Source organism: Pseudopodoces humilis, chromosome 2 (genome assembly GCF_049639895.1).
Source record: "Pseudopodoces humilis isolate 2021_Gansu_Grassland_sample_001 chromosome 2, ASM4963989v1, whole genome shotgun sequence".
Classification (NCBI taxonomy): domain Eukaryota; kingdom Metazoa; phylum Chordata; class Aves; order Passeriformes; family Paridae; genus Pseudopodoces; species Pseudopodoces humilis.
Genome location: NC_142201.1, coordinates 23,099,896 through 23,125,155, shown reverse-complemented (window position 1 = coordinate 23,125,155; position 25,260 = coordinate 23,099,896). Strand labels below are relative to the sequence as shown.

The 25,260-nt window shown below is 37.7% G+C and overlaps 1 protein-coding gene across 1 annotated transcript in view; it reads right to left on the bottom strand.

Moving 5' to 3' along the window:
- The window catches only part of MYO16 (myosin XVI), a 262,514-nt gene extending 238,504 nt beyond the window's left edge, over nucleotides 1-24,010 (bottom strand). The window contains exon 1 of the mRNA XM_005516607.2: nucleotides 23,755-24,010. Within this exon, the coding sequence (XP_005516664.2) occupies nucleotides 23,755-23,980 (226 nt within the window). The 5' untranslated portion in view covers nucleotides 23,981-24,010. The remainder of the gene's footprint in view (nucleotides 1-23,754) is intronic.
- Nucleotides 24,011-25,260: the final 1,250 nt, after the last annotated feature.

Below are 25,260 nucleotides of genomic sequence, written 5' to 3'. Positions count from 1 at the left end.
TCACACAAACAACTGTGAAGAAAATTTAAGTTGTGAGATGGGTTCCACTGAGATGTCTGTTCTACAGGAGGGCCAGACATTTGTCTCAAGGCTCTTCTGTGAATCTGTCAAAAGACTCATGACCACCACCTCTTTCCTATCTATATATTTTCTCTATCTGTTTTCTTTCTTTCAAGGATATATTGAAACTCCATTTTCACTGTACATTTAAACTTCTTACAGCATTCAGACACTTACTTAACCTATTTGAAAGAGGTCAGTTTCCTTTTCAAATATTGCCAATTTATAGAGCAATGTTTTCTGAATGTGCTGAATTATTTTTGAGCTATTATCTTTTCTAGGTGACCTAGAAAAATTTCTCCTAAGAAAGAATATTTGGTTAAATAGTTGCAAGCCTGTAAAATTAGAGTGAAACACTTGGAATCATCATTACTAAATACATCATAAAGGAAAAACACACTGGTATAATGGACAAATATTTACAATAGTTAGGCAAATTCATTTAATCTTTTGCTCTTTTTTAAACTTTGAAAATCAAAGATCAATCGAAAGTACTCCATAAATTTTTACTTTATAAATAGTTCCATGGTACCTATTTCTCCCCACCAAAGGTCTTGCCTCATTTAATTTATGTAACTGTAAAAGACTTCTATGTTCTTGCAAATGCCACTTTGAACGTTAGCCATTATTAGTCCCCACCACATCCACCAAAAGTAGAATCAGAGCATTAGGTAACATAGAATTAAAAAAGCTGTATAACACCTTCTGAGCAAGATGAAAAGCACAGAACCAGGGTGGGAAGGTACAGAATTATTTACAAAATTTCATAACATCAGGAGAAACAGATGAACACTAAAAAGCAAACCATTCCTTTCTGCTCTCTCTGGTCCACAAATCTCATACTGAAGCACACACTTGACCTTATCCACAGAGAGACCATTAAAAACAGAGGTTCAGAACTAAGTTTCTTCCTTTTTTAATATGTAAATTTCTGACCACATATGGAGATACTCCCACTACCTCACGTTTAAAGTGAGTAAAGACTTATAAGTCCTCCTTCCTTAAACAGGCATGCAACTATATCCTCCTCAAGAGTTAATATTTTCAATGTTCCTACATTATGCCATTTCTTTAGTAGGGCAGAAAATATTATTTCCATATCACAGAAGATTTCTTAAGGCTCTGAAAATAATGCCATTCTCCCAGTCCCACCAGGATTTCACCTGAAGAAATTAACACTCCAAAGTGTTCCCTTTCGTCTATCCCCTGTTTTGCAGGGGAAAAAAAAATCACACATCATGTGGTGGAAGAGCAAGCACACTGTGGGTTTGTGGCAGAAATCTATACTGACTAGGACAGATATGAAACAGCATCCACAGTCTGTGTTTCTACAAGATGGGATAAGACAGGTAGGGTGTTAACCAAAGGAGTCTGCTCCCTTCCCCCACTCACAAAGGTACTCACCTTTACCTCTGGCTATCTCTGCATGTGGGAGCTGACTCTGATGGCTCAAAAAATAACATCAACAAAAATCAAATGTGAAATTTCTTGTTGGGTCACTGAGATGAACTCAATCATTATGAGCTTGGGATCACCAAAAGTGACTTTAGGATAGGTCCTTCTATGCAAAGACAGAGAGTAAAGACCTCTCTTTTGGCAGAAGCAGGACACATGGGAAGGTCAGTGGGTTGGGAAATTGCATTTCTACCAGTATTCCACAGGAATTTCATCTGGAAACTAAAATAGCAACCAAGAGACAGAAAACTCTGGCTACTCAAATATAAAAAATATGGGGAACTTATGGTATATCTTCCTCCCACCAACCCCAAAAGACTTGGTTCTCAAAAAGAAGCTATGCAAAACAAAGTAATGCCTTTCCAGATCCATTTTGTAACTCCTTGCAGTTGAAACTAAAAAGAAAGATCATTTCTAGATCCAAGTTTGAAATCCATTAGAATTAATTGGCTTGCCTTAATTTTTTTTTCTACCAGCAGAAATGTAGACCAAGATTACAGCATAAAGAATTAATATATTAACTCTGTTCTTCAAGTAGAATATTAAATTGTGACCATAAACAAATTACTGAGTCGCAGACAAAAAAGGGAGTCTGGATAAAAGATCACTAGCTTTTTTTCTCTTTTTTCATTGTCATGTCTTTTCCCACATTATTGCACACAGCTTGATCAGTGCTTCAGGAAATTCACATTACACAGACTACCAGGGCAAGAAATGCAAACTTTCCTTTCAATTGGGAAAAAGTCTGTGTCCTGAATCAGGATTATGTGCTACATGCCTCTGCATTTAAAAACAAATAATAAAAAAAAAAAAATCTATCCTTGAATTTATCCCCTCTGCAAAACACAATAAAATAAAGAAAATCAAGAAAAGACGACCATAGAAACAAATCCCCCTTCCTACTAGACAATTCACTTAGATTATTTACTTAATACTTCACTAGTCAGTAGAAAATATTCACCTTATGTTCATATTTTTCTTTTTATAGAACTACTACCTAGAAGTAGTTAGATAGTAAGTATTATCTACTGCTAGTAATTTAGGATTTAATGCTCTAATGAAGACAGAAAGTAATACAAAACTCTATTCAAGAAATGCTAAATATCTCTTAATCAATGCAATTTTAGGGAAGCTTTCAAAATACTTTCTTTTAAAACTTGTTTTACTTGCAGTCTTCCATGTAAGAAAAGTTTACAGGAAAGAGGAGACTAGAAACTGACTTAAAAGCAGGAAACTGACATTTAACTGAAAAAAACCCCAAAAACAAACAACAACCCCAGAGTAAAAAACTTTCAGCAAACTCTGAAGACCTTCCTGTGTGTGTATAAACAGGTCCATCTATTCTCTGATATCTTTTAGATTTGGAATACAAACTTTTTGACAACTTGGAACAGAATTTCATACTTAATTTTCTATCTCATAAAGGTGTTTCAGAAAGCATTGGATGCTTTGAAGTCTCATCAGAAATGAAAGATAATAATCAACAGAGCTTTTTACATATCCTTGATGTTGTAATTTTAACGAAATTATTCTAGAGCTGAATACCTTTTCACTTTCCGTTGACTGTATTGACTAGATTATGAGTTACAATACAGCCTTATAATGCAGTACAGTCATTATTGCTGTGCCCACTAATAGGCACAGGTCTTGTACTAATTTTTCCTGTGGAGCTAGGGCTGTAAGTCTTTACTTTTTCTGGCTTGCTTTGAGCTTTGTTTAGTTGTTATAGCAACTGGCTGATGACAAGGTGACAATTATCTAATACAGTTTTGTTTAGCTCTGTGTAACTGTGGTGCGTAATGCACTAAGGATTTTGATATACATGGCAGCAACTAGCCCTTACACTGTGCTGTAGTAATAATTGAGCTAGGCTGGCATATAGAGCCATTTGTGACCTAATATCTGCTCCAGACAGAAGGAGTACTGATCTGAAGCCACAGCAGAGCCTGACGGGTGAATTCAGAGGGCCCAGGGCTATCAGCAACCCACCAGGGATCTGCTATTGATGACAACACAGACATTGAACAGTGTTGTATTGACAGCAAGCTCAGTTTTAGCAGTAACAGAACAGACAAAAATAAAGGCACCTAACACCTTTATTACCTAACATTTGGCCATCTACTCTGCTGTATATAGAGTATGAGTGTATGCTCCTATTAAGTATTCCTCTGGGGAACAGCAGCCAGCAAGTGCAAACTTTGTACCTGTTAACATCTATTTTTGTTCTTTTTAGTTTAGCAGGAATAACTCCAGATGGAAGCTTTACTTGCTCATGATGGACTTGCTCATCATGACTTACTGCTGCAGAAGCACAGATTCTGGAATGGATTATCACATTCTCCTCCTACCCCCAGGCTACACGTTTTGTCAGCTGGTACACAGCAAAGTTTAGTTTCCCAACTAGACCAAGGATCAGAGAATGTGGCACTGAGTAACAGGTATGAATAGGGAGAATGAGGTAGCCACCACTTTCCACCAATAGCTGAAAGCAGTTTGGGCATAAACTGACCATGAAATTAAATCACAACAGAAGTGATATTGGAAGATGTGTTATAGCGTCCTCCCACCCCTTCCACTTCCACCAGTTAAGAGTCATATTTTTCCCATTAGTTCCTCCACAGTCAGATATTTGGTCCACCACTGGCATCTTAAACTCTGTACAGATTGATCACTTGGAATTCCCTCCACATGCATAGCTCCTTAGTTGTCTTTTCTCATTCCTCAGCAGTCACTCCATACTTTTCAGCTTGTATCAAAGGTGCTTATGAGAAATTCAGCTACATGTGAGAACAGATGAATGCTAGTCTCTGGTAATTTCTTAATCAGAACACCAAATGAAATAATGCAAGATGTTATAAATACTTGATTAATGTAGTCTTAGAAAAATATTTACTTTATGCTTTTGCTATGAGTAGTTAAAAATTAAATTTTAAAATCCAAGTACCAGTGTTGGTAATTTAATAATTCTTTTAAGGTCTTGTTTACCTAACAAAGACATTTGCTACAGCAATTTTACCCCACTATCACTAGTGCAACGGCTCATACTTTCCTTCAGAACAAGCTCATCAGTTGACAGTGTTTATTCAGAGCAGTCATGCCCTTAATGAGCTTTGCAAACAACTGATTTGTAATCTCATTGCTTTTTACATGAAATATTTCCAGAGTTCATTGTCAACATCTGTCAGACTTGTTCAGATCTCCTCATTTTCAGGAGAACTCTTGGAAATAAATTCCCATCTCTGTTGCACAAAGATTAAAGGCAGCAAACCATAAACAAAATATGCATATTTGGACAGATAAGTGTGCCATTCACAGACTTCGGAAATGAAGAGGGAAATTACTCTTTCTGTACTTTAATACTGGTTCAATTTGACAGTATTAGCCTTGCATATCCAAGCTATAGTGCCCACTGCTTGAACAGAGCACTGATTAGGACAGGGCTGACATTTTCATCCTCCCTGCTAGAGTTCCCATAGTTTACAATTTTTTTCAGCCAGGAATCATAATACCATGACCCCAAAGCAACTGGGTCACTGATTCTCTCCCAAAATTAAAAGCATGATGTGAAACGTGAGGCTGATATCTGTGCTCCATTGGACACAATATTACCTCTAAAAGAAACAAACCAAGCCACCAATGAATCAGACTGACAGAGGTAATCCTACAGCAGTACCCAGCATCTCTCCCAGCTTTAATCCTGGGAGATCAAAATACACAGTAGTTCTTTCCCATACTCTCTTAGTGGAGAAATCAGTCAGACCCCAGCCTTGGAAACAGCTGAGGGGCTTGGTCACTCAGTGTGGGAGTACACTTCAAGCAGCTCATGTGACAAGATAAATCCCTTTCTTTGTGCCTAGACTTGTGCCGCTTTCCTACCAGGCCTTGTGCCATCAACTGCTGTGTCCCCGCCCAGGCACTCTCAGCCCTGACAGCTTCCTGCCATGCACTGTCATGCTGGAGCTTGAGGGCACAGCCCTCCTGTTATCTGAGGTATCTTGAACTGGAAGAACGTATGGAAAATAATGGTTATATCTCTGAGCCACACACTGACTAAGTCAAACTCCAATGAGATCCATGAGAATCACCATTGTCTCATGGGACAGATATTTCTATCACTGTAGACACAGCCAGAATAATTTATCAGTTAGGGACTACAGTTATTCAAGAGCTGCTACATTTAAAACTTTTCCTTCAAGCAAATTACCCCTCTTTCATTTCTGTGTACATTAAATATAATTCAGTCTGTGTCTCCACTGGAAAATATTAAGTCCACAAACCCAATGGCTTAAAAAATCTTAGTGTGTGCCTGTCACCATGCCCAAGCAGTGACAAATTAACCTATCTTCTTAGTGACAAATTAACCTATCTTCTTACACAAAAGTGACAATGGGCAGCAGTCAAATATATCACACCTGAGTTAAGTTGTGATGTGGAAGGCAAAACAGTGGCGTAAATCGCAGTAATTTTGAGAAGACTGGAAGTACCCATTCAGTTCTATGGTCCAAAGACATTGCTGCAAGGGGTGCAGCGAAAAGCAAATCAAAAAGCAATCGTGGTGACCTGTGGTTTTGCCTCCATTTAGAGCTTTGGCCAGGACAGAGGGAGAGAACTGTTGTTCTAAGGTCTTAGTAGCTAAGAAAGCTGTGATTTTATCTCACTGCACCTATGACCTGTGTATATAACAGAGGTGTTGCTAAAATCATTCAACACCACCCTACAGAATAACACATGCTTAGCTAAAAATACCAGGTCTATCAACAAAGCTAAAAACACTCAGCCAGGGTTTTGCCAGCACAGCTACTTCTGAGGACAAAATAGCTATGTCAACAAAAACTGGTAGCACAGACCTGACTGAATCCAGAATATCTGTCAGTGAGATAAAATTACAATAAAACAAAGCTTTGTAATGCTTACCAGAAGTTGAACATTTTAAAATTAACCTTAGAGGAAAGTAGTTGATCATACAGTAAACTTCAATAGGCTTTTCTTAAAACCTTCACTTTCAACTAGTTAGTGTGATTTATTTATTTCAAGGTTAATAAAAAAAAAAAGAAATGAAACATTTTAGCATTTAGGTCATGTATTTCATTTTTTACACATATTTTATCTGTCTCCCATGTATGAATTTTCCTGGAGTTCCTGACAAAGGTGACTAAAACCAATAAGAACTTTATTATCAGGCTACAGTCAAGTATTGCAAAAGCTCACAACCCACCAGGTTCACATTAGAGATAAGTTTGAAAGCTCTTAAAATTGCCAGTATAATTTTTAGGCCAAATTTTCAGCTACACAAACACCTGATTATACATTCAAATGTTTGTAGAATTGAATACAAACCTCAGATCTTACAGCATTTTTCTAAATAAGTTGAATTTATTTCAGAATTTGCAAATTTCCAGTCCCATAGCCATTAAATGATAAACACTAAAACATACATCAGCAAAATAACTCATTCTGTGGTCAGTACCTTAATTCGAAAACTATTGTCATACATACCCATGATTTCCTTAATTGTAACAGTTACAGAATTTGCATACAACACGAATTTTCATCTGAACAGACTGTACACCCCCTCTGTTTTACCAACATTTATGTTGAGCCTATGCCAACACTACTTAATTGGCATAAATCAAATTACTGCTGACTTATATTCTTTATGAAGCAAGAGTCAGACCCTCTTTAACTCCCACAACATGCAGAGCAAGTTTATGCCAGCTGGCTTAGAAGCCTTGTGAGCAACTCATTACAATTTGTATTAGAGATCTTAAAGGATAACAGACTACTATCCTGCTCAGCAGCTGCTAAATGGTACTAATTACCAGCTGTAGACCACTGGCTGTTAGATCCCATGTGTCTCCTGGAATTCCCAGGGTCTGCAGTGCACAAGGAAGCAAACTTCAGCCAGGAGGTACAGAACAAACTAGGGGCATTATGGATCCATGCATCCAAAATAGTTGTGTGTGTGGCATATGAATGACCAAGGCTATGAAGAAAATGTGTAGCTCCAGGAGTATCTCACCACTTGACATATGTGGCTCAGGAACCACCGTTCACAGTGTGTGATCTGGGACAGTTCACATGGTCAAAACCAGAGCTGCTTCTCTCTTGCTCATGCATGAATTCACACACTCCTGCCCTCATCTTTGCATAGCAGTGCCACACGTCATGCTGCCATAAGCTGGGATGGGGAGTTAAACCAGCTGAAGACCAACCTTTTGAAAGGCAGTCTCCAGATGGTTCATCTCCCTTCCTCATTCCAAAAGGAGCATAAAGATGGGAGGACAAAAGAATGGGAGAGAAGCAGAGCCAGACAGAAAGGAGAGCAACCAATGGCAGCCTCAATTTTAGCTTAGTTTTAAACCGCGTTAGAAACACACATTTTAAGTGTCATTTGGTATTAGAAGTATCCTTAGGGAACTATTAAGATCAAGTCAGTGTTTCCAAGACACCTGAATGTTTCCTTTCGTTCTCTGCATCAGCCTCAGAAGCTGTGCAGCAGGAAGGTAAATTGGTCCCAAGAGGCGACACAGAATTTAGCTGTTGATTCTAGGGGGTGGTGCTCTTTCTTTTGGATCAGTTTGCTGAACTGACTTACTCTGCAGCCACAAAATTGCTAAATCTGATACAAAGAGCCTGCAGTAAAAAATAGTGGTAGGAACAGCATCATAAAATCATGAACGAAATTTTCTAAATTAGAAAATATAGCATTGACATAAGATTCAGCTGGGGCAGTGGGACAGACCCCACCTGCCAGACCCTGTCCAGCTGCCCTGAGGTGACCTCCATGCTCCCAGTGGCTCACACAGCAGCAGGAAACAGCTGGCCCTCATAGTGCCCTTACAGCATTTACCTGTATTTCATTAATATTGAACAAACTATCACCCCCAGAAGGATTTCCAGTCCCTTCCACAGGTTTAATGGGAGCAGAGTCAAGTCTCTGCTGTTCTGCCTTGGCACTTTGAATGTCCATATAAATAAGGTTTTCTGACTAAAATCCTGTTTATATTTGTCATTTTACAGCATATTAAAACTGGTGTGCTGTGAAACACTCTCTGGTTGAGACACATCCTGCTGTATGGTAAACCCCGAACTATCAACACACTTCAGACCACTGACACCAACATCCTCTGCCAGATATCAGAAGATGGCAAGAGATGTGAAGAGCCATGGAGAAACACCATGCACAAATGAAGTCATTCCTCTCTTTGCTTTTACAGAGTTTTAAGACAGAGAGAAATTAGATTTTAGTTTAATGTCACACATTTTTCAACAATATCAGCATTCAGTCACAGTCTTTTATGGTTTGCTGAAACCAACTGAGAATAATATATTAAACTTCTTTATGGTTCTTTTCTACTTCACAATGCACACCCTCACCTCCCAATTTCTTCTTCTTTTTCTAACACAATTCTTGAGGTTTGCAAAGACTTAGGACTCCTTACACATATGCACAGAATGACACTTCCTATTGGAGGTGATGGAACAGGATTTGCTTTCTTTGCTTTCTTTGTCAGCTCAGAGATGGAATCACCACATCCAGAAAACTGAGCTTCTGGAGAGACAGTGTGAAGTCCCTCCTACTCTGCAAAGAATTTGTGACTGAGAAATTGGTACAAGATGTCTGAAGAGATTAACTGTACTGCCCAGTCATGATCACTGTGCCTCCCATATAAATATGAATATAAAATGCATGCATGGTGCACAATTGCTTCAGTTTGGGTAAACTCATCAAGTATTACCTTACAATTCTATTCAGTATGTACTGCATTGGTTGCAACATACTGGTTACCAAGTCCTTCTATTAACCTGTGCACCACATAAAACAGATATGAACATTTTCACATATTGGTTATACGCCACAGGTCTTCAAAGAAAACAACTATGCCTGTGCACCTTTGTTTTCATTTCTCATTACATGTTTTCCAGAATTTGATTTGGCTGAATTGCTGCATTCTTGAAATTAATTATATTTTCCCTAGAGGTATTTCAAGCAGGTTGTAGCTGACGTCCAAGCCTTCTTCAGTCTTTTCTAATTTTTCACCTCTTTTCATGATATGAAGGGTCTGACAGTTATAGCTAGAACTTTTCTCATATGTTGGCTCCCAAACTCCCAATCTGCAAGGAATTCTGTCACACTTGGCAAAGGGCAAACTTGTCACATTTCATAATATAACGCAAAAACTTTTTTAATCCTTGTTCATTTCTGACAAGGGGGCCCAAATACTAACTTTCACACTTGCCTGCTGTGTATTCTTTGTGCAGACTATGAGTTTTCTGTCAGTAGTGACTGCAACAAAGGTGTAACTGAAAGACAACTGTTAAGTGTCCTAATACACTAATAAGGGTCATGTTCTAACTAATTGTTTTAATACATTATTATCTTTATTAATCTCCCTGGTAACTGATGGGTGGCCTGGAGGTCCAGCAAGGAGAACAAATTGTCCACAGACAAGCCCAGGCAGGAGACATAATCTCTTCCAGTCAGGGCTGCTCTGACTGCACAAGCACAGCCTCCTGGAAATCATCCTGCCTCCACTCCTGCATCCTACAGCTGTTTCTGGAGGCTTCCAACTTCAGTGCGTTCTGGCTAACACCTTAATTTTCCCACATCAGTTACAGCAACAACCACCGCTACCAATATGCCAACAGCAAAAAACAGTTGAAAAATAAGTGATGAACACATTTGCAACCCAAGAACAACAGATCATGTGTACAAAGCCAGCATGGAAGGAAAGAGCTATCAAACTTGAAAACTGTGACTCACACTTTCTTAAACCACCTCTGAATAAGCAAAGGAAAACACCTCCAAGTACCTCCTTTAAGATAAGGCTGTCAGACTTGGGCAGCTGAAGATTGCAGCAATGTAGACTTCACTTGATTTCAAAGTGCTGTATGAAATGCAAAAACCATACAGGGACACAGGGGACTGAAATGATAGATTTGTAATAGTTCATCTGAAAGAAATGTAAAACCAAAGAGACAAACTTGAAGCACAAACAGTTGTGCATTCAATATCACCAAGCTTACAGACAGCTAAATCTACATACCAATCTTACGTAAGGTGAACCCACACAGGGCTACCAGTGAAGCATTTGAGGATCTAGGGAACATAGGATGTGATGTATGACAGACCCTCTGCCTCCTCTTCTTTGATGCCAGTCAGACACTAGAATAGCAAAATTATTATGCCAAAGCTGGAGCAATCAACACAAAGCACATTTTACTTTATTTATGTTTTACTTCATTTTTTACAGGTATGGATTGCCACAGTGTGAACTGGAATTATAGGCCAGCATGGAGAGGACAAAATTACACAGTAACTGGTATAATCACCTCTGTTTATAGTTTATGGAAAGCAAAAGTCTGACATAAAAGCTGATGGTTTAATTTGGCTTTGAAGCAGAATTATCAGTTGCTCTCCACAGGAATTTCTCTGCTTTGCTTAGTCTGCTCTTGCACTACAATAATAAGAGCTGCCTTAGCTCAATACCTGAGTTGTCTCATTCCTCTACAAAGTCAATGTAATACTGGACTATTGGACCTTCTGAGGTGCTTCTAGCCAGACACATCTTTTAACCCTGTGAATTCAACCTTGCTGTCAGAAAGGGGAAGGAGCAACATCACCTGACAGGAGAGAAGCTCTCAAATCTGAGTCACACCAATGAGTCCATGTTCATATAGAACATATATAGATATATGTTCTATATATAGAATATATAGAACACAGCAGGTTTGGGCTGCAGTGATGAGCTACAACTACAGAGCCCCAAACATCCCCAGTGATACACAGTGCCACATGTTCTCATTTGCTCAAAGAATACATCTGAAAGGTAGCTGGTACACAGATCTGGTAAATCAGGGAGAAGCCAGAGAGAACGTCACACTACAAGTGCAAAAGTTAAGAAAAAGAGATAAGGACTAATCCAGAATCGTCAGTAGAACTATATACATTTGGATTTTACATCTGTCCTTTTCTGTTCAGCTTGTATAATTCTAAATATGTGACCCATAGGATTTTTAGGGAGAAGCTTGAAAGCAAAAGAAGACTGACATTCACCCTGTACAGGAACTGAGAAGCCAATGAAGTTCAGATGACCATTATTAAAAGGTTTGATAGTTGGTACCCTCTTACAGAATGTCATTTTAGTAGACTAAGAAACAAAGCAGCAGTTCAAATTTTCACACAGATATTTCCAGGTTTAAGAACACTTCAAGGCATATTTTCTGTGCTGTCAATGCGTAAATGTGGAAGTCTGGAAAAAACTACTGTTTTATGTCAGCAGTAGTCATGATTGCTAAAATCAGGAGCACCGACCCTAACTCAAGGATTTAGTGCTACAGCTGTCATGTTTGTCTTTTGAGCACAAATGTAATCACCCTAAAAAGTGCATGGTGTGAGAAATTACCTCCTCTAACCATCTCATTGTCCTGTAAAATGACTGTGATGCTTCAAGGTCATGATTACACTGTGCTGTAGTAGAAAGTCATCAGAAATAAACAGTAAGAAAGCAGTACATGGTTCCAGTACATGGCTGACTGAATTCTACCTTGAAACTTTTACATATGCTTAAAACCCTTGTTCAAAGGAGGACATTTAGAAATATTGTGAATTTCACCTTAACTACTCACATTTCCACCTCCATTCTTGGATGCAATTCACACAGAAACACAAGCTAAATTAGCCATTCCCTTAGATTTATTTTATTCTTGAAACTTTCAATTCCTCCACCGTAATAGCCTATTACTGCAAGGGCTGCAATTAACAATAATCAAGAAGGATCAATTTTCAATACATTATACCATATAAGCTTTCTAATTTCAATCACAGCTATAGAGTTTGTTCACTGTCAATTTGAAGTGCAAAAGCTTTTAACAGCTAAAAAGCCTTGCAGACTGAGTTGATACCTCAGTGTACTGAGAAGACTCCTCCAACTCAAGTCTCAGAGAACAGAAAGACAACTGAAATAGTAAGAAGTATATGTGCTTTGTGTTTTGAATTTTTACTTTTGAAGAAAAACCACAAGGCACTATATAAATAAATCTATTTCGTTATCAGATATATTTGTTTTTACTGGGAAAGGTACTAGGATTCAGACAGAATGAAAGAATCATAGAATATACTGAGTTAGAAAGTACCCATAAGGATCACTGAGTCCAACTCCTGGCCCTGCACAGGACATGCCAAAAGTCACACCTGAGAGCATTGTTCAAATGCTTGTTGAAATCTGTCAAGCTTGATGTGACCACTTCCCTGGGGAGCCTGTTCCAGTGCCCAAATACTCTATGGGTGAAAAACCGTCTGATATCCAACCTGAGCCTCCCCTGACACAACTTCAGGTCATTCCCTCAAGTCCTGTCACTGGTCACCACAGAGAAGAGATCAGTGCCTGCCCCTCCTCTGCCCCTCACAAGGAAGCTGTAACTGCAGTGAGATCTCCCTTCAGTCTCCTCCAGGCTGAACAAACCAGGTGACCTCAGCCCATACAGCTTCCTCTCAAAGCCCTTCACCATCCTCATGCCCCTTCTTTGGACACTCTCTAATTGTTCAATGCCATTCTTTTATTGTGGCACCCAGAACTGCCCCCAGCACTGGCGGTGAGGCTGCCCCAGCTCAGAGCAGAGCAGGACAATCCCCTCCCTTGCCCACTGGCCATGCTGTGCCTGATGCCCCCAGGACAGGGTTGATCCTTATTTTCACTTAATTAACAATAGATACATATATTATTTTTCTTAGTGACCCAATGACTCATTACTTGTCTGCTGCACTGCAGAATTCTCTATCTAATCACTTACTATTACTCAAAAACTTCTGGAAGAAGAAGGAAAAGAGACAACACTAAGTCTTCCATCTTGTTTTCTGTTTTCTAAACTAGTATAAACTCTAAACTTCAACTTTTTCACTCAGTGACTTAAGAAAACTCTCCAATCTACACACACTTTTAGCTCTTCTATTTAACTTTAAGAATTGTTTTCATGGTGTTATATGAAATTCAGTGTTTCCTTGGATGTCAGAGCCTGGTATCAGAGATAGGGCACACTATAACAAAATGTTACTGATTTCTGTAGTTCACCATCTTAATTTCTATCAGTGTAATTTGTGATTGAAATGAAAACATTTTAAAGTAAATGATATTGAAAGATAGATACAGAAAAGTTTCCCCTTTGTACTGAAATATTATTTGAAATCAATATGAAGCATAATTAATATACGGGAGATGAAATCAAACGCAAATTGCATAGAAAATATTCTATTCTCATTCTCTTTTTATGTCATAAGAATATACTAAGATCTTCTGCTGTTACAGCAATTTATTTTTTTTAATCAGTGACTTCTAACAATAACCAGAGAATGTCAGCAGTACCTGCTACTCAGTGGATACCATCTTTAACAGAGAGAATAGGCTTATGATTGCTGCCAATTTAGAGTCTTGCATCCTACTGTGGATCCCCTTTCAAATGAATAGGAAGAATGCCAGGTGCCAATTTGTTGGTTGCTAATGGCTTAACGAACCTTTATTGGCATGACAGTGAATTTGTGAGTGATTAGTCCTTGTGCTTCTTCATACTTCATACTTGAATGCCAGAGCATGCTGTGCTGTTTTCAGCTGGGGTAGAGATAATTTCCTTCACAGTGGCTGGTAGGGGGCCATGTTTGGGATCTGTGCTGAACACAGGGCCAATAATATAGAGATTTTTTTGTTATTGCTGAGAAGGGCGTGCACAGAGCCAAGGCTTCTTCTGTTTTTCGTACAACTATGCTGGGAAGGAAGCTGTAGGTGCATGGGAGGTTGGGAGGAGACACAGCCAGGACAGGAGACCCCAGCTGACCAGAGGGATGTCCCAGACATCGTGCTCAGTGTATAGAAAGGGGGGAAGAGGGAGGAAAGGTGTGCACTTAGAGTGCTGGAATTTGTCTTCACAAGTCACTGTTACATGTGATGAGGCCCTGCTCTCCTGGAGATGGCTGAACACCTGCCCAGCCATGGGAAGCAGTGAATTCATTCCTTCTTTTTCACTGCTTGTGTGTGTGGCATTTGTTTCCCTGTTAAACTGTCTTTATCTCAGCCCACAAGTTCTCTTCTATTCTTCTGATTCTCTCCCCAGTCCCGCTGGTGGGGGAGTGAGTAAGCGGCTGCATGGAGCTTGGCTTCTGGCCACATGTTGGGTTAAACCACAACATATGCTCAAGTGAAAAAAAAAATTATTATTAAGTTAATATAATTACTATTAAATATTATTAAATATTATTAAATTACTAAAACTTATTATTAAATGTAAAGGAAGGTCTTATGGAAAAAAAACCCCATGAGCATGGAACTATAAATAAGCTTAATAGATTTAAAATGAAATAAAAAGGGAAGAGATATGTGTCTATCTGTTCAGACCAGAATACACTCTAAAAAGCTGAATTCTTGTTTAGGGGTAGTGGTCTTCTAAATAATTTTCCTTGACATTTTAGTTTGCAAAAGTCTTTTGAATAATATACATACTGACTTTTCCAACTGCCAAAAACCTTCATATCATAGTCCACCAAAATATTTGAGAATTCTGAAAATGTGTTTAGAAGTAAATAAAAAATAATTAGGAATATGTGTGCTTTTACAAAGGTTCTCTCATAAATATTATGTTTTACACTTGTGATTGAAACAACATTTATGATTTCTAGCTAATCAAGCATGGTTTTGTTTGGATATGTAGAGTTAAAGTTCAAGAATGGACTTACCTGCATAGAAGGCAAGCAACTCAGTGCCTACATTTTAGAAATCTGTGTTTCAAAGAAGAATCCGAAGGCTGAGTTTCTAGAAACTATATCAGTAAGAAAAAGGCATGCTTTTCAACAGATCCTTCAGGGTGAACTTATAGACACCCAAAACCACCAAAAGAGAATCATGAAGTTCAAAGACATCTCAGTTTTTATCTATTTATAGCTTAAGCATGGGAAACAGGACTGCAAATAGCCCAGAATGTACTTCTATTTTCAAAACAGTTAGTAGCAAACATAATGATAGCATTGAGATTTTTATCCAGCAGTTTACTGTTCATTTAACTTTCTACAGTTTACTGTAATGTAAGCAAGACCAGCTAGATCCAATTTGCCTCTCAGGTCCTTCCCCAGGAGAAAGCCATGCCAGGCTGGACGCTGCTCGAGATACTTGAGGTGTGTGGACAGAAGGGGACAGAAGAGTCAGTGGGACACAGAAATACACAGACAAAAAATGGCTCTCAAAGCAAGCCACACACAAAACCTGTGGGCTAGCAAAAATGGGTGGCTCACAGCTCCAAGCTCAGTTTTTGTGGAGAGGAGGACATCATAACTCCATTTGATCAAAAGACAGATAAATTACACTTAGTGTGAATCTCCCTACTCAGAGAGACCCAAAACAGAGGGATGCTTTTTCTTTATTTCCCCACCTGGTACAGGCAGAGGATAGCTGTTCAAACCAGAATGTGCAGAGACAAAAAACTGCAGCTGAAACAAACAAGAAAAATTTCATGGCTAAGAGAAAAATAGTCATGGAGCAGAAGCACTCCTGTGGTTAGACAGTCCATATGGAGAACAAAATGATAGATTAAATCTACACCCTCAAGTTTATTCTTCATTTTTTGACATGTCATACCTTTTTCTGTGAGTCTTGCTTTTTCCAATTAAATAAGTGTTGTATAGTAGCAATCATACATATTTTTATCAACATATTTTTATCAACAACAAATAATTTAATATTCAGTTCTCAGCTTTACCAAATTACTAAAAGCGTAAACACATGGACAAAAAGCACATATGGAATCCTGTAGGAATTCAGATGTATTCAAGTTTCATCTCCCTGTGATTTTATGATTGCTTTTGAAATGGGCTGCTTTCATTACTAAACATCTGTTACCCAATAACTAAAGGCATTATGTTTCCCTGCGTCATAACAAAAAGATGCCCCGTGTTGCTGAATTCAGCACACATGAAGCCAAAGAAAGTTAACAACCATGCTGAATATATAGGATTGAAGTCTTGCCCTGGTTTGAAATGTCTCTACCTTCTGGGCCTTTGGAAAAGCTTCTTCATCAGTGGGTGGATTGAGACAGTTGACTGATATTTCATTTTCCTACACACAGGACAGATTAAATCACCAGCAGCATGTTGGGCAGACAGCTGCGTTAGTGTCATCCAAAGTTACAGACACGATTCCCAGTCCAGAATGAATGAATTTGTCTTGTGAAAGCTTTCATTTACAGTATATACTTTTCTTCCCAAAAGCTGCAATTCACAAAATTTTTGTGTACTTCATGGATTTCAAATGCTCTGATCAGGCTCTTGACTTCACTATTCAGTGTCTAATGCTCATGTCTCTTAAGGATTGGACAATAAATATTAAATTGTATAAATTATCATACATGTGTGTTGTGATGTCTTCTACAGTAGTTTCCAGCAAATCAACATTTGTAAGTAGTCCATTTTAGATAACTGTCTAATGTACATTTTTCTCTTCTGATTCAAGGGAAACACTATAAAATCCAAAACAGCTTTGTGTGGGGAAGTCTCCCTATTATTACATGCATAATGAGTTCCATAATTCATTTATTCTGGAAATTCATTCTGGAAGGATAAAAAATAGGCTTTAATGAAGTTTAGAGTGATAGTAAATAGTAATCTGAAGTTAAAATATATTAAATAATGCAAAGAAAGAAAGAAAACTATAGAAAGAACTATAAAATGGGAGAAATCTTTGATTTAAACTTTAAAAAGGACTGAGCATACAAAAATAAGGTAATACAGAGTATACAATACATTTTAGTTCTGTTTTGAATGTTCTTGACCATTCTGAGTTTTAAATTCCTCAAACTGAAATTAGATTAAATTGATTTTCTGGGGAGGTTCCCTCTCCATGATGTCACTATGCAGGACCTTACTGATTAGTGTTATTTGTCTGATTTCATATTAATTCAGGTTTTGACCAAAAGTTTAATTTATTTATTTGTTTGCTTGTTTATTTGTTTTTTATTTGTTTATTTATTTCTTTTTATCTGGGAGCTTTTGTTTGTCTTGAAGGTTACCTGTGTGTTCTAAACACACCAAAACTATTTGTCATTTTATCCTTTTCAGAGTTGGAATAGATGATAAAAGTGAGGTTTCCCAAAAGAGTGTGTAAAATCAAGAGTGCAGAGAAAAATGGGAAAAGTTATTCAGATTACACAACTAAAATCTGATTCACCAACTGTGTTTATATTTATTGCCTTTATGCCTTTTGTATAATACATGTATGTAAAGTGTGTGCGTGTATACATATATACATATATATATACATATATAAAAATATAAATATCTCATGCATTTATATACATTATATATTATTATTATTTATAATGATTATAAATAATAATTATTTGTTATTATTCAGTATTGTTTTAGCCCTGCCTCTTCAGAAGTCTGTAGCTGCAACATACAGTACACAAAGGAAATGCTAATTAAAGTACCTTAGGGAGGAGAATGGAATGAAAGAAGGTGATATTAAATATCAATCATAAGAAACAAGGCAGGAAGATTTTTAAAGGTAGAAACAAACAAGAGTGGATTACAGTAATCTAGGATAACACAGAAGATTAATCTGCACTTTCACACAGAGATCATTCTCTTTTCCAGAGTCACCCTGTTTTAAACTCAAGATGGAGTTATTTTTGCCTGGTTTAAGGAAACTCTACCTTAATAAGGACCCAACTTGAGAGATTTAATGTTACACTCATTTTTAACCTCTTTCCTAAAAATTAAGCATAATAATGTGTTTTATTACTTTGTGTTTCTGTGAAACTCCTCTATTACTAAAATTCTCTTTCTTTTGTAAAGATATTATTTTATCTTTCAGTCTTTTCTAGTAGCAAAAATGCCTCTGAACTTCTGGCAAATAAAAGTGCAATCCTCATCCAAGGGTTTGGTGAATTTTAAAAACCAGGCGTTGCCATGCTGGGAGCCTTGCTTTCTCACCGTTCATCCCAGAACATGCAATATGTAAAAACCAGAAAAGCTGCCTGCAATCAGTTTGAGAAGAGGAGGTATCATCAAACATCTAAATATCTAAAAATGTAGTCTGAAATCCCAACAGCAAACAGGGTACCTGAATATGTTCCCATTCTTAATTATAAAGGTGTTTGCCAAGAAGACACTATGCTACTCACTGTAGCCTGACAACAGGTTTCACATAATGGAGCTTTGCACTCACCAGCCTGTCACTGCTGCACACATCCTGCTTCTTCCAGCTTTTCAAAAAGACTGCTAAAACAAGCTAAAACTGATGGTTGAGGATCAGTAAGTTTGCCCTGAAATGTTTGCCAGACACAGTCAGTGCAATCCACTGTTTTACAGAACATCTTGTATGTAACCAACCAAGCTGTTTCTATGGGAAAAAGGACAGTAAAGCGTAACCAAGCCTAATGTAATTAAGATGCAAAATCTGTTAGTAGATTTGAAAACAATGCAACAAAATAATTTAAAAACTGGTTCATTTCAGCTCAGTTTCAGCCTCAGTTTTCTGTTTCAGATTATTTATTTTTTCCATGAATATGGAGGATTATTATAACATCTCTGACTAAGGCGATTCTCCTAAAAAGAGCTAATGGGCAACTCATCTGCTACCTTAAATTAAAGATATATTCTTCTTCTGAATAGATTTTGTTTCCTCTCCCCTGAGCCCTCTTTATAGCCCAAAGTTGTTCAGATGTAAATTACAGTTCAGCACCAGCCCCACCTGTATCCCTTTTTATGCTCACTTACACACCCTTTTAATTAATGTAACTGAAATTTATTATAACATTGTACATTTTACAGTGCTCATTAAAATAACTAATGACACTAAACCTTTCCATTATATTGATTATTCCAACCCTTTCAAATATCATGATACTACAAATCTCACAATAATATTACATCTTTCAAACAGCTAGAGATACTGTCATCACAGGAAGGGAAGTGACATAGGATTTCTGTTTTCTTTCCTGCACTGCGAAACAGCTTGGCAGTCAGTCAGCTGGGGCTAGGACCCAATCCCGGGAGACCTGCCCCAGCAGTGAACACTGCCAGAAAAGTAGGATATTGGTATCATCTTCTTTTTAAATCACCTTTTTCTGACATACCCTGGTGAGAGAAGGGACAGTCAGGCTGTCCCCAGCCAGCATATCCCAGCACTCTAAGGGCAAAGTCACACCAGCAACTCTGCAGGGTAAGGAAGAAGCTCTGGGAGAATTGAGGAGGGCTGACTAACAGGGAGTCACTACAAAAGGACAAAGAATCATTACTAGAGACTCAGCATTATGCTAAAACTCACTCATCCTCGTATTGCTGCTATTTAGAATCACAATGCTGTCACAGAATCAGCATATTGCTCATCAGAAGGATGAAATGGGTTTAAATAGGTTTAGGGAATCTGCATTTCTCTTTTGTAATGCTGATTTTCACAGGAGTGCCTCTTTTGTCTCCAGACTGATTTGATGGCTCTCTGCACTTTGTACCCTGACCTACCACCACCTGCCAGCCCTGCTGACTTTATGGTACACATCATGACTGCATTACAACTTAGAGGTTTTACAGCAAAAGATACCTACTACATAGAAAGATTTTCTGACAATCCTACATTTTGAGTAATTCAGCAGGATAACTGAGAAAATGTGGGTTACAGAATATACCAAAAGATGATAGAAACTAAAGCCAGTCCTTTAGTTTCTCCCATGTTAGATTTCAGGTACAGGACTGTCACATTCACTTTTAGCTACTGTTTTCATTGTAGCAAGCTTATCTATCAGCTCACGTTCCAAAAATCACATCTTTCAAAGCAGCCACCGTTTCTCACTGCTGTCAGTGCCAGTAACTGCACCTTTACCTCAGGAAGGATGCAAACCCCTTATTCTCAAGAGGCCTGAATACTAAGGATCCATTTGACTACCATTTGACTAAAAACTCAGACTGAGACTTGCTCCATTTATTTTCTGAGTGCTCAGTTCATTTCCTAATTTTTTGTAGATGAGTCTCAGCTGATGTGCAGGACAGAATTTACTCAGCAAATACCTGTGTATGACTTGTGTGTGTATCAGAAAAGATCTAAGTCCACATGGTAATGCCACATGTAGGTGCAAGCATGCCTAGTTTGCAGTGGGAAGGAATGGGACGCAGCATTGCTTTGGTACATCTCCCATTTTGCAGTACATTTATATGACTGATGTCAGCAAGACAAATTTCCTGCTGTCCATTTTTATTAGGGATTTAATATATCACAGAAGAAAAATTCATAGTATTTAAAGGAAAATTAACTAGAGGTATTCCCTTGCCAGCAGTAAAGATGTACAAAATCAGTATCAAAAAATGATGCACTCACTTATTCATCAGCTTCTGCTTCTATACATGTCAACACTGAGAAAAATAGTTGCAGAATGGCCAAAAATGCTCACTACTAGTAGAGTGGCTGAATGTGGCCCATCAACAGCAATAAAAACATATTGCTTTAAAACAGAGAAACTACAGTATGCTGCAAGGAGACAGAGAAGCAGGAGTCCTCTTCAATCTCCCTGGGTCAGATAAAATACCAAAGAGCAGTTACAAATAATTTTAAAAAATATTGTTAATGTAAAAGAGCAAAGATACATCATTTCACTAATTTTTAACTTATTGAGAAATAAAATGAGCATATATTTAATTTATAAATTTGAGACAAAGAAGGTCACTAGTAAAAATTTCTCACAGCCCATTCTAAAATTAATTTTAGAGCAAACTAATGGTCACTCCTGTTAGCATGCAGTAACAGCAATGCATTTTGTGCTCAGTAGCAGCTGCTAAGTAATCTTGGAGAAGACATATTACATTTTTCATGAATAACAAAGACAATGAATTTGTAAGAGTAAAATTACGACCAGACTCAATTGTGAAATGTCTCAGCACCAGCCACATTATAAATACATCTTTCTATAATATTAATGGGATCCAATTTATCTTACTTACCAAACCAGAACTACAACTCACCACTTCAAAATGTGTTGTTCAGTCTATGTAGCTTATGATACTTCAGAAAAACTGAACCCCTGGACTTCACCTGGACAGTCTATCTATCTAGAAGTTCACTTCTATCCCATTGTTCTGTCCTTTTCCCACTTTCTATACTACATTTTTTTCACATTTCATTCACAGAACTGCAAAACACCTTTCTTAGCTGTCTTTTTCACCTATCCAATGCTGTTGATTGCTGAGAACATTGTAAAATATGATTAAGTAGACTAGAGAAACCTGTTGTAGCAAAAGCCCAACTTCCCCAGCTATACCCCACTACTGCTGTTGGATTACTTCAGGCTCTGTCTACCTGGGCCTTACTGACTGGAAGCTCATAGCTGTTTTGGGCCACTTGCCATACTTCCAGACCACATGTTCCAGTACAGTTTTGCCTGAAAGAAATCTGTGTTACATGCTCCATAAAACAAAACCAAACACAGTAAACGAATGTGATATTTATTACAAAAGAATGTGTGTAATTTGAATAGAAACTCTAAGATAGGTATATTCACTGAAGAGTCATGGTTGGATGTTCCACTCGGCAACAATAGTAGGAAAGCAGCTTTTAGGTGTGTGAATTTAAATGTTGTTGTTGTTTTGGTTTGAGTTATTTTTGATTATAACAATTCTTAATATAGCATTTTTCACCCCAAAGCAAACAGGCAAACAGGCTCTGGGAACATTTGGCTAAAAACACAACAGACAGGCATTTGCAGGTCCCCAAGCTGCCTAAAGACAACAATCACACACTTTCATAGTCCTGGGAAAGAACCACAGGAAACAAATTCAGGACTATGTTAACTGTGGATTATTTGAGGTCCTTGCTTCTGGATACCTATTTTGTCTGTTTCAAGTGCAGGACAACATTCCTAGTTTTCCTCCATTTGACTTTCCTCTGCCTGAGGAGGATATTCCCTTTCTGCTTATGTTATTCAGTCTCAGCACTTACTGAACTTTATATTCTGATTCAGGTGCAGCTCAAGGCCAAGTATAGGCAACACAAAACACTGTTGATGCCACTGCAATAAGCAACCTACATTTCTTCAGTGTGCATGTCAAAAATAGCCTCAAGTATCTGACTTTTACAGAATGTTAAAAGTCATACCTAGTATTCTGCTCGGTTTTTAAAGAAAGTTGGAGCTATGGGAAAATGGAGGAAGGTCTTTGTCTATACTTCTTGCACACACTAGGAGAGTGGAATGAAAGGCTGTGAATTTTATTTATAATTAATTATAAATGATGCCCTGGGCACTCACTTGAAAAGAAGAACTTTTTGATTCATTTCCTCTAAAGATCTAAATGTGTAGGATTATACCTGAGTGATAAGCAATGATAGAGCAAATGCACAAAAAAAATGAAGATTCAGGAGTGAGTAAAAAAGGCATACCTAATCAAACTGATAAAAGTTAGGATAAACTTGTCAAGTTCTTTGCATTATGTGTGTTTGTCTTAGAGTCTCCCCTTTTTACACTAATGTGGTTATAAAGAATTGCCACAAATTCTGCAAAGGACTTACCAACAACATTGCATCAGTTCTTTTCTTATATCCCTCCCTACCACACAACAATATGGGAATTTCTGGGGGCTTCTAAAAGTCAGGATATTCTTACTGTAAGGTTTTGTTCAGTTCTGAGGAGTAAATTACAAATTCCTCAGGTTACTATCAGATGCACCAGAGATTCACACAATTCCAGGAAACTAAAAACAGAACCCAAAAGTGTGATTGCATATTTCAAAAGGACATAAACATAATTTCACAAGCAGAAAGATGACCTTCTATCTGGTGTGATTATGGGTCAACACCATTTCCTTGCTCTATACACGCCTATGTCACTGACAGCAGTATCCCTCACTCCAAATTTTGGCTAAAAATGAGAACCTAATTTTCAAAGTAACTTATGTTAAATTCTGTTTCTCATGTAGGTATGTAAGAGGCCAGGCATAATCACAGAATCATAGTTCTTACTTGCTTTGAAATATATTCGTTTATTTTAATCTCAAAGGAAGTTCATTAGGTTTCTGAAGGTTTACTGTCCACACCTTATTCATTTCAATAAGAAGTTGTAACTTGTTGTATGTAACACATGCCTGCATATTTTATTGAGACAACCACTTTATGATTATTATTTTGTATTTTACTTCAAGACAGATGAACAGAACAAGAATGCTTTTCCTCTGAAACTTTTACTGGACAAAGGAAAATATCACACAACATTAATATGTACCTTCTTTATCATCATGACGTATGATTGCATCCTGTATCATATCAGCAGGATTAAAACGAACTCGTTGATTCCTTCCATGTTTCAGCTTCTTCCCGTAGCCCTCCCGTTTCTGGAAAGCTTTTTCTCGTTCGTAATAGGCCTTTATTTGGTCACAGCGCATCCGCTTGACCAGCCGCTGCCGCTGGCCGAGGGGGAGGGACTCCAGCAAGCACTGCTCAATTTCCATCTCATGGGTCCGAAAAACATTACATAGCTGGAAACAGCCTGCAAGAAATTAAACACAAGCAAATTTAGATCTTGCTTTCAAACGTGCCATCAAACCTCCACCAGTTATTTTGTTGTTTTAACCATGTGCAAGTCCATCATGTAAGCTCCTCCTACTCGACCAAGGCTGACTATAAAGAGCCTACGTCATTATAATTTACTTTTTGAAACCAACACATAACTCATTTCTTTAAATCATGGATGTGTTTTTTTAAAAGCTGGCTCAGTTCATTTGAACAAATGTGAATAGAAAGAAGTCTGAAAGTTCAAATGTGAGATGGGCAAAATACTTAAATATTTCAGTACAATCCAAATGGCTATCATTTGCTTACAAACAAGAAACTACTATGAAAACTGATGTTAGTTTGATGCCTGCGCCTCTTTTTTATTCATTTTCATCTTGCTTTAGGTTGGCAAATTCCTGCATTCAGTGAGAAGAAAAATCATCATATCATAATTTCAATGAGTTCATTAGCATGCAGCAGGCACTCAGGTAACTACCTCTTAAAAGCATCAGTCATTTCAGATTCCTAACCATGTGTATAACTATTTTCTAATTTTTAAATGTTTTTGATTACACAGAGGCATTTGATCCTTCTAATGAAACCATCATATACTAAAACCTTTATGTGGAAACAATCACAAATGTGTCTTTGAATCAGTTATTCCTAACATTCACAGCACTTCCTTTATGTCAGATTCCTTTTTTGTTTTTACCATTAAATATGGTATTTTTGCTGACGTTCTTTATAATAACTGCTCTTTTCAAGTATGTTCTCTTTTCCACTGAAAGCGAAGACCATGAGATACTTGAGTGCTGCTACTTGCTTTCCAAGGGACTGTTATGTTACAAAAACAGGCTAATGGATTGTCAGATAGTTTTACTGCCCAAGTCCTTGAATATGAATCCATATCCATCAACAATGTGCCCACTACCCTCCACTAAGGCCTTTTGATGTGGTGGCTACAGACCACCCCATCACTTCTGATTCTCATGTTCTACTCTATGTATATGAATTTCCTTCATATGGAGGCTAGATGCTCAAATTTGTAACTTCTAAGGACTTTTTTCTCCATAGTTTGCAGTAAGACCTCTTGAAGAAAATGCAGACTTAATTCACCTTGGATAGTTAAGAAGCACTAAAATTAGCATTACTCTGCAACTTAATGAACTATTTTTGTCTACCTGTTTTGGGTAGTTACATCATCAAAGGATCCTTATCTCATTGAGGGTACACCTGA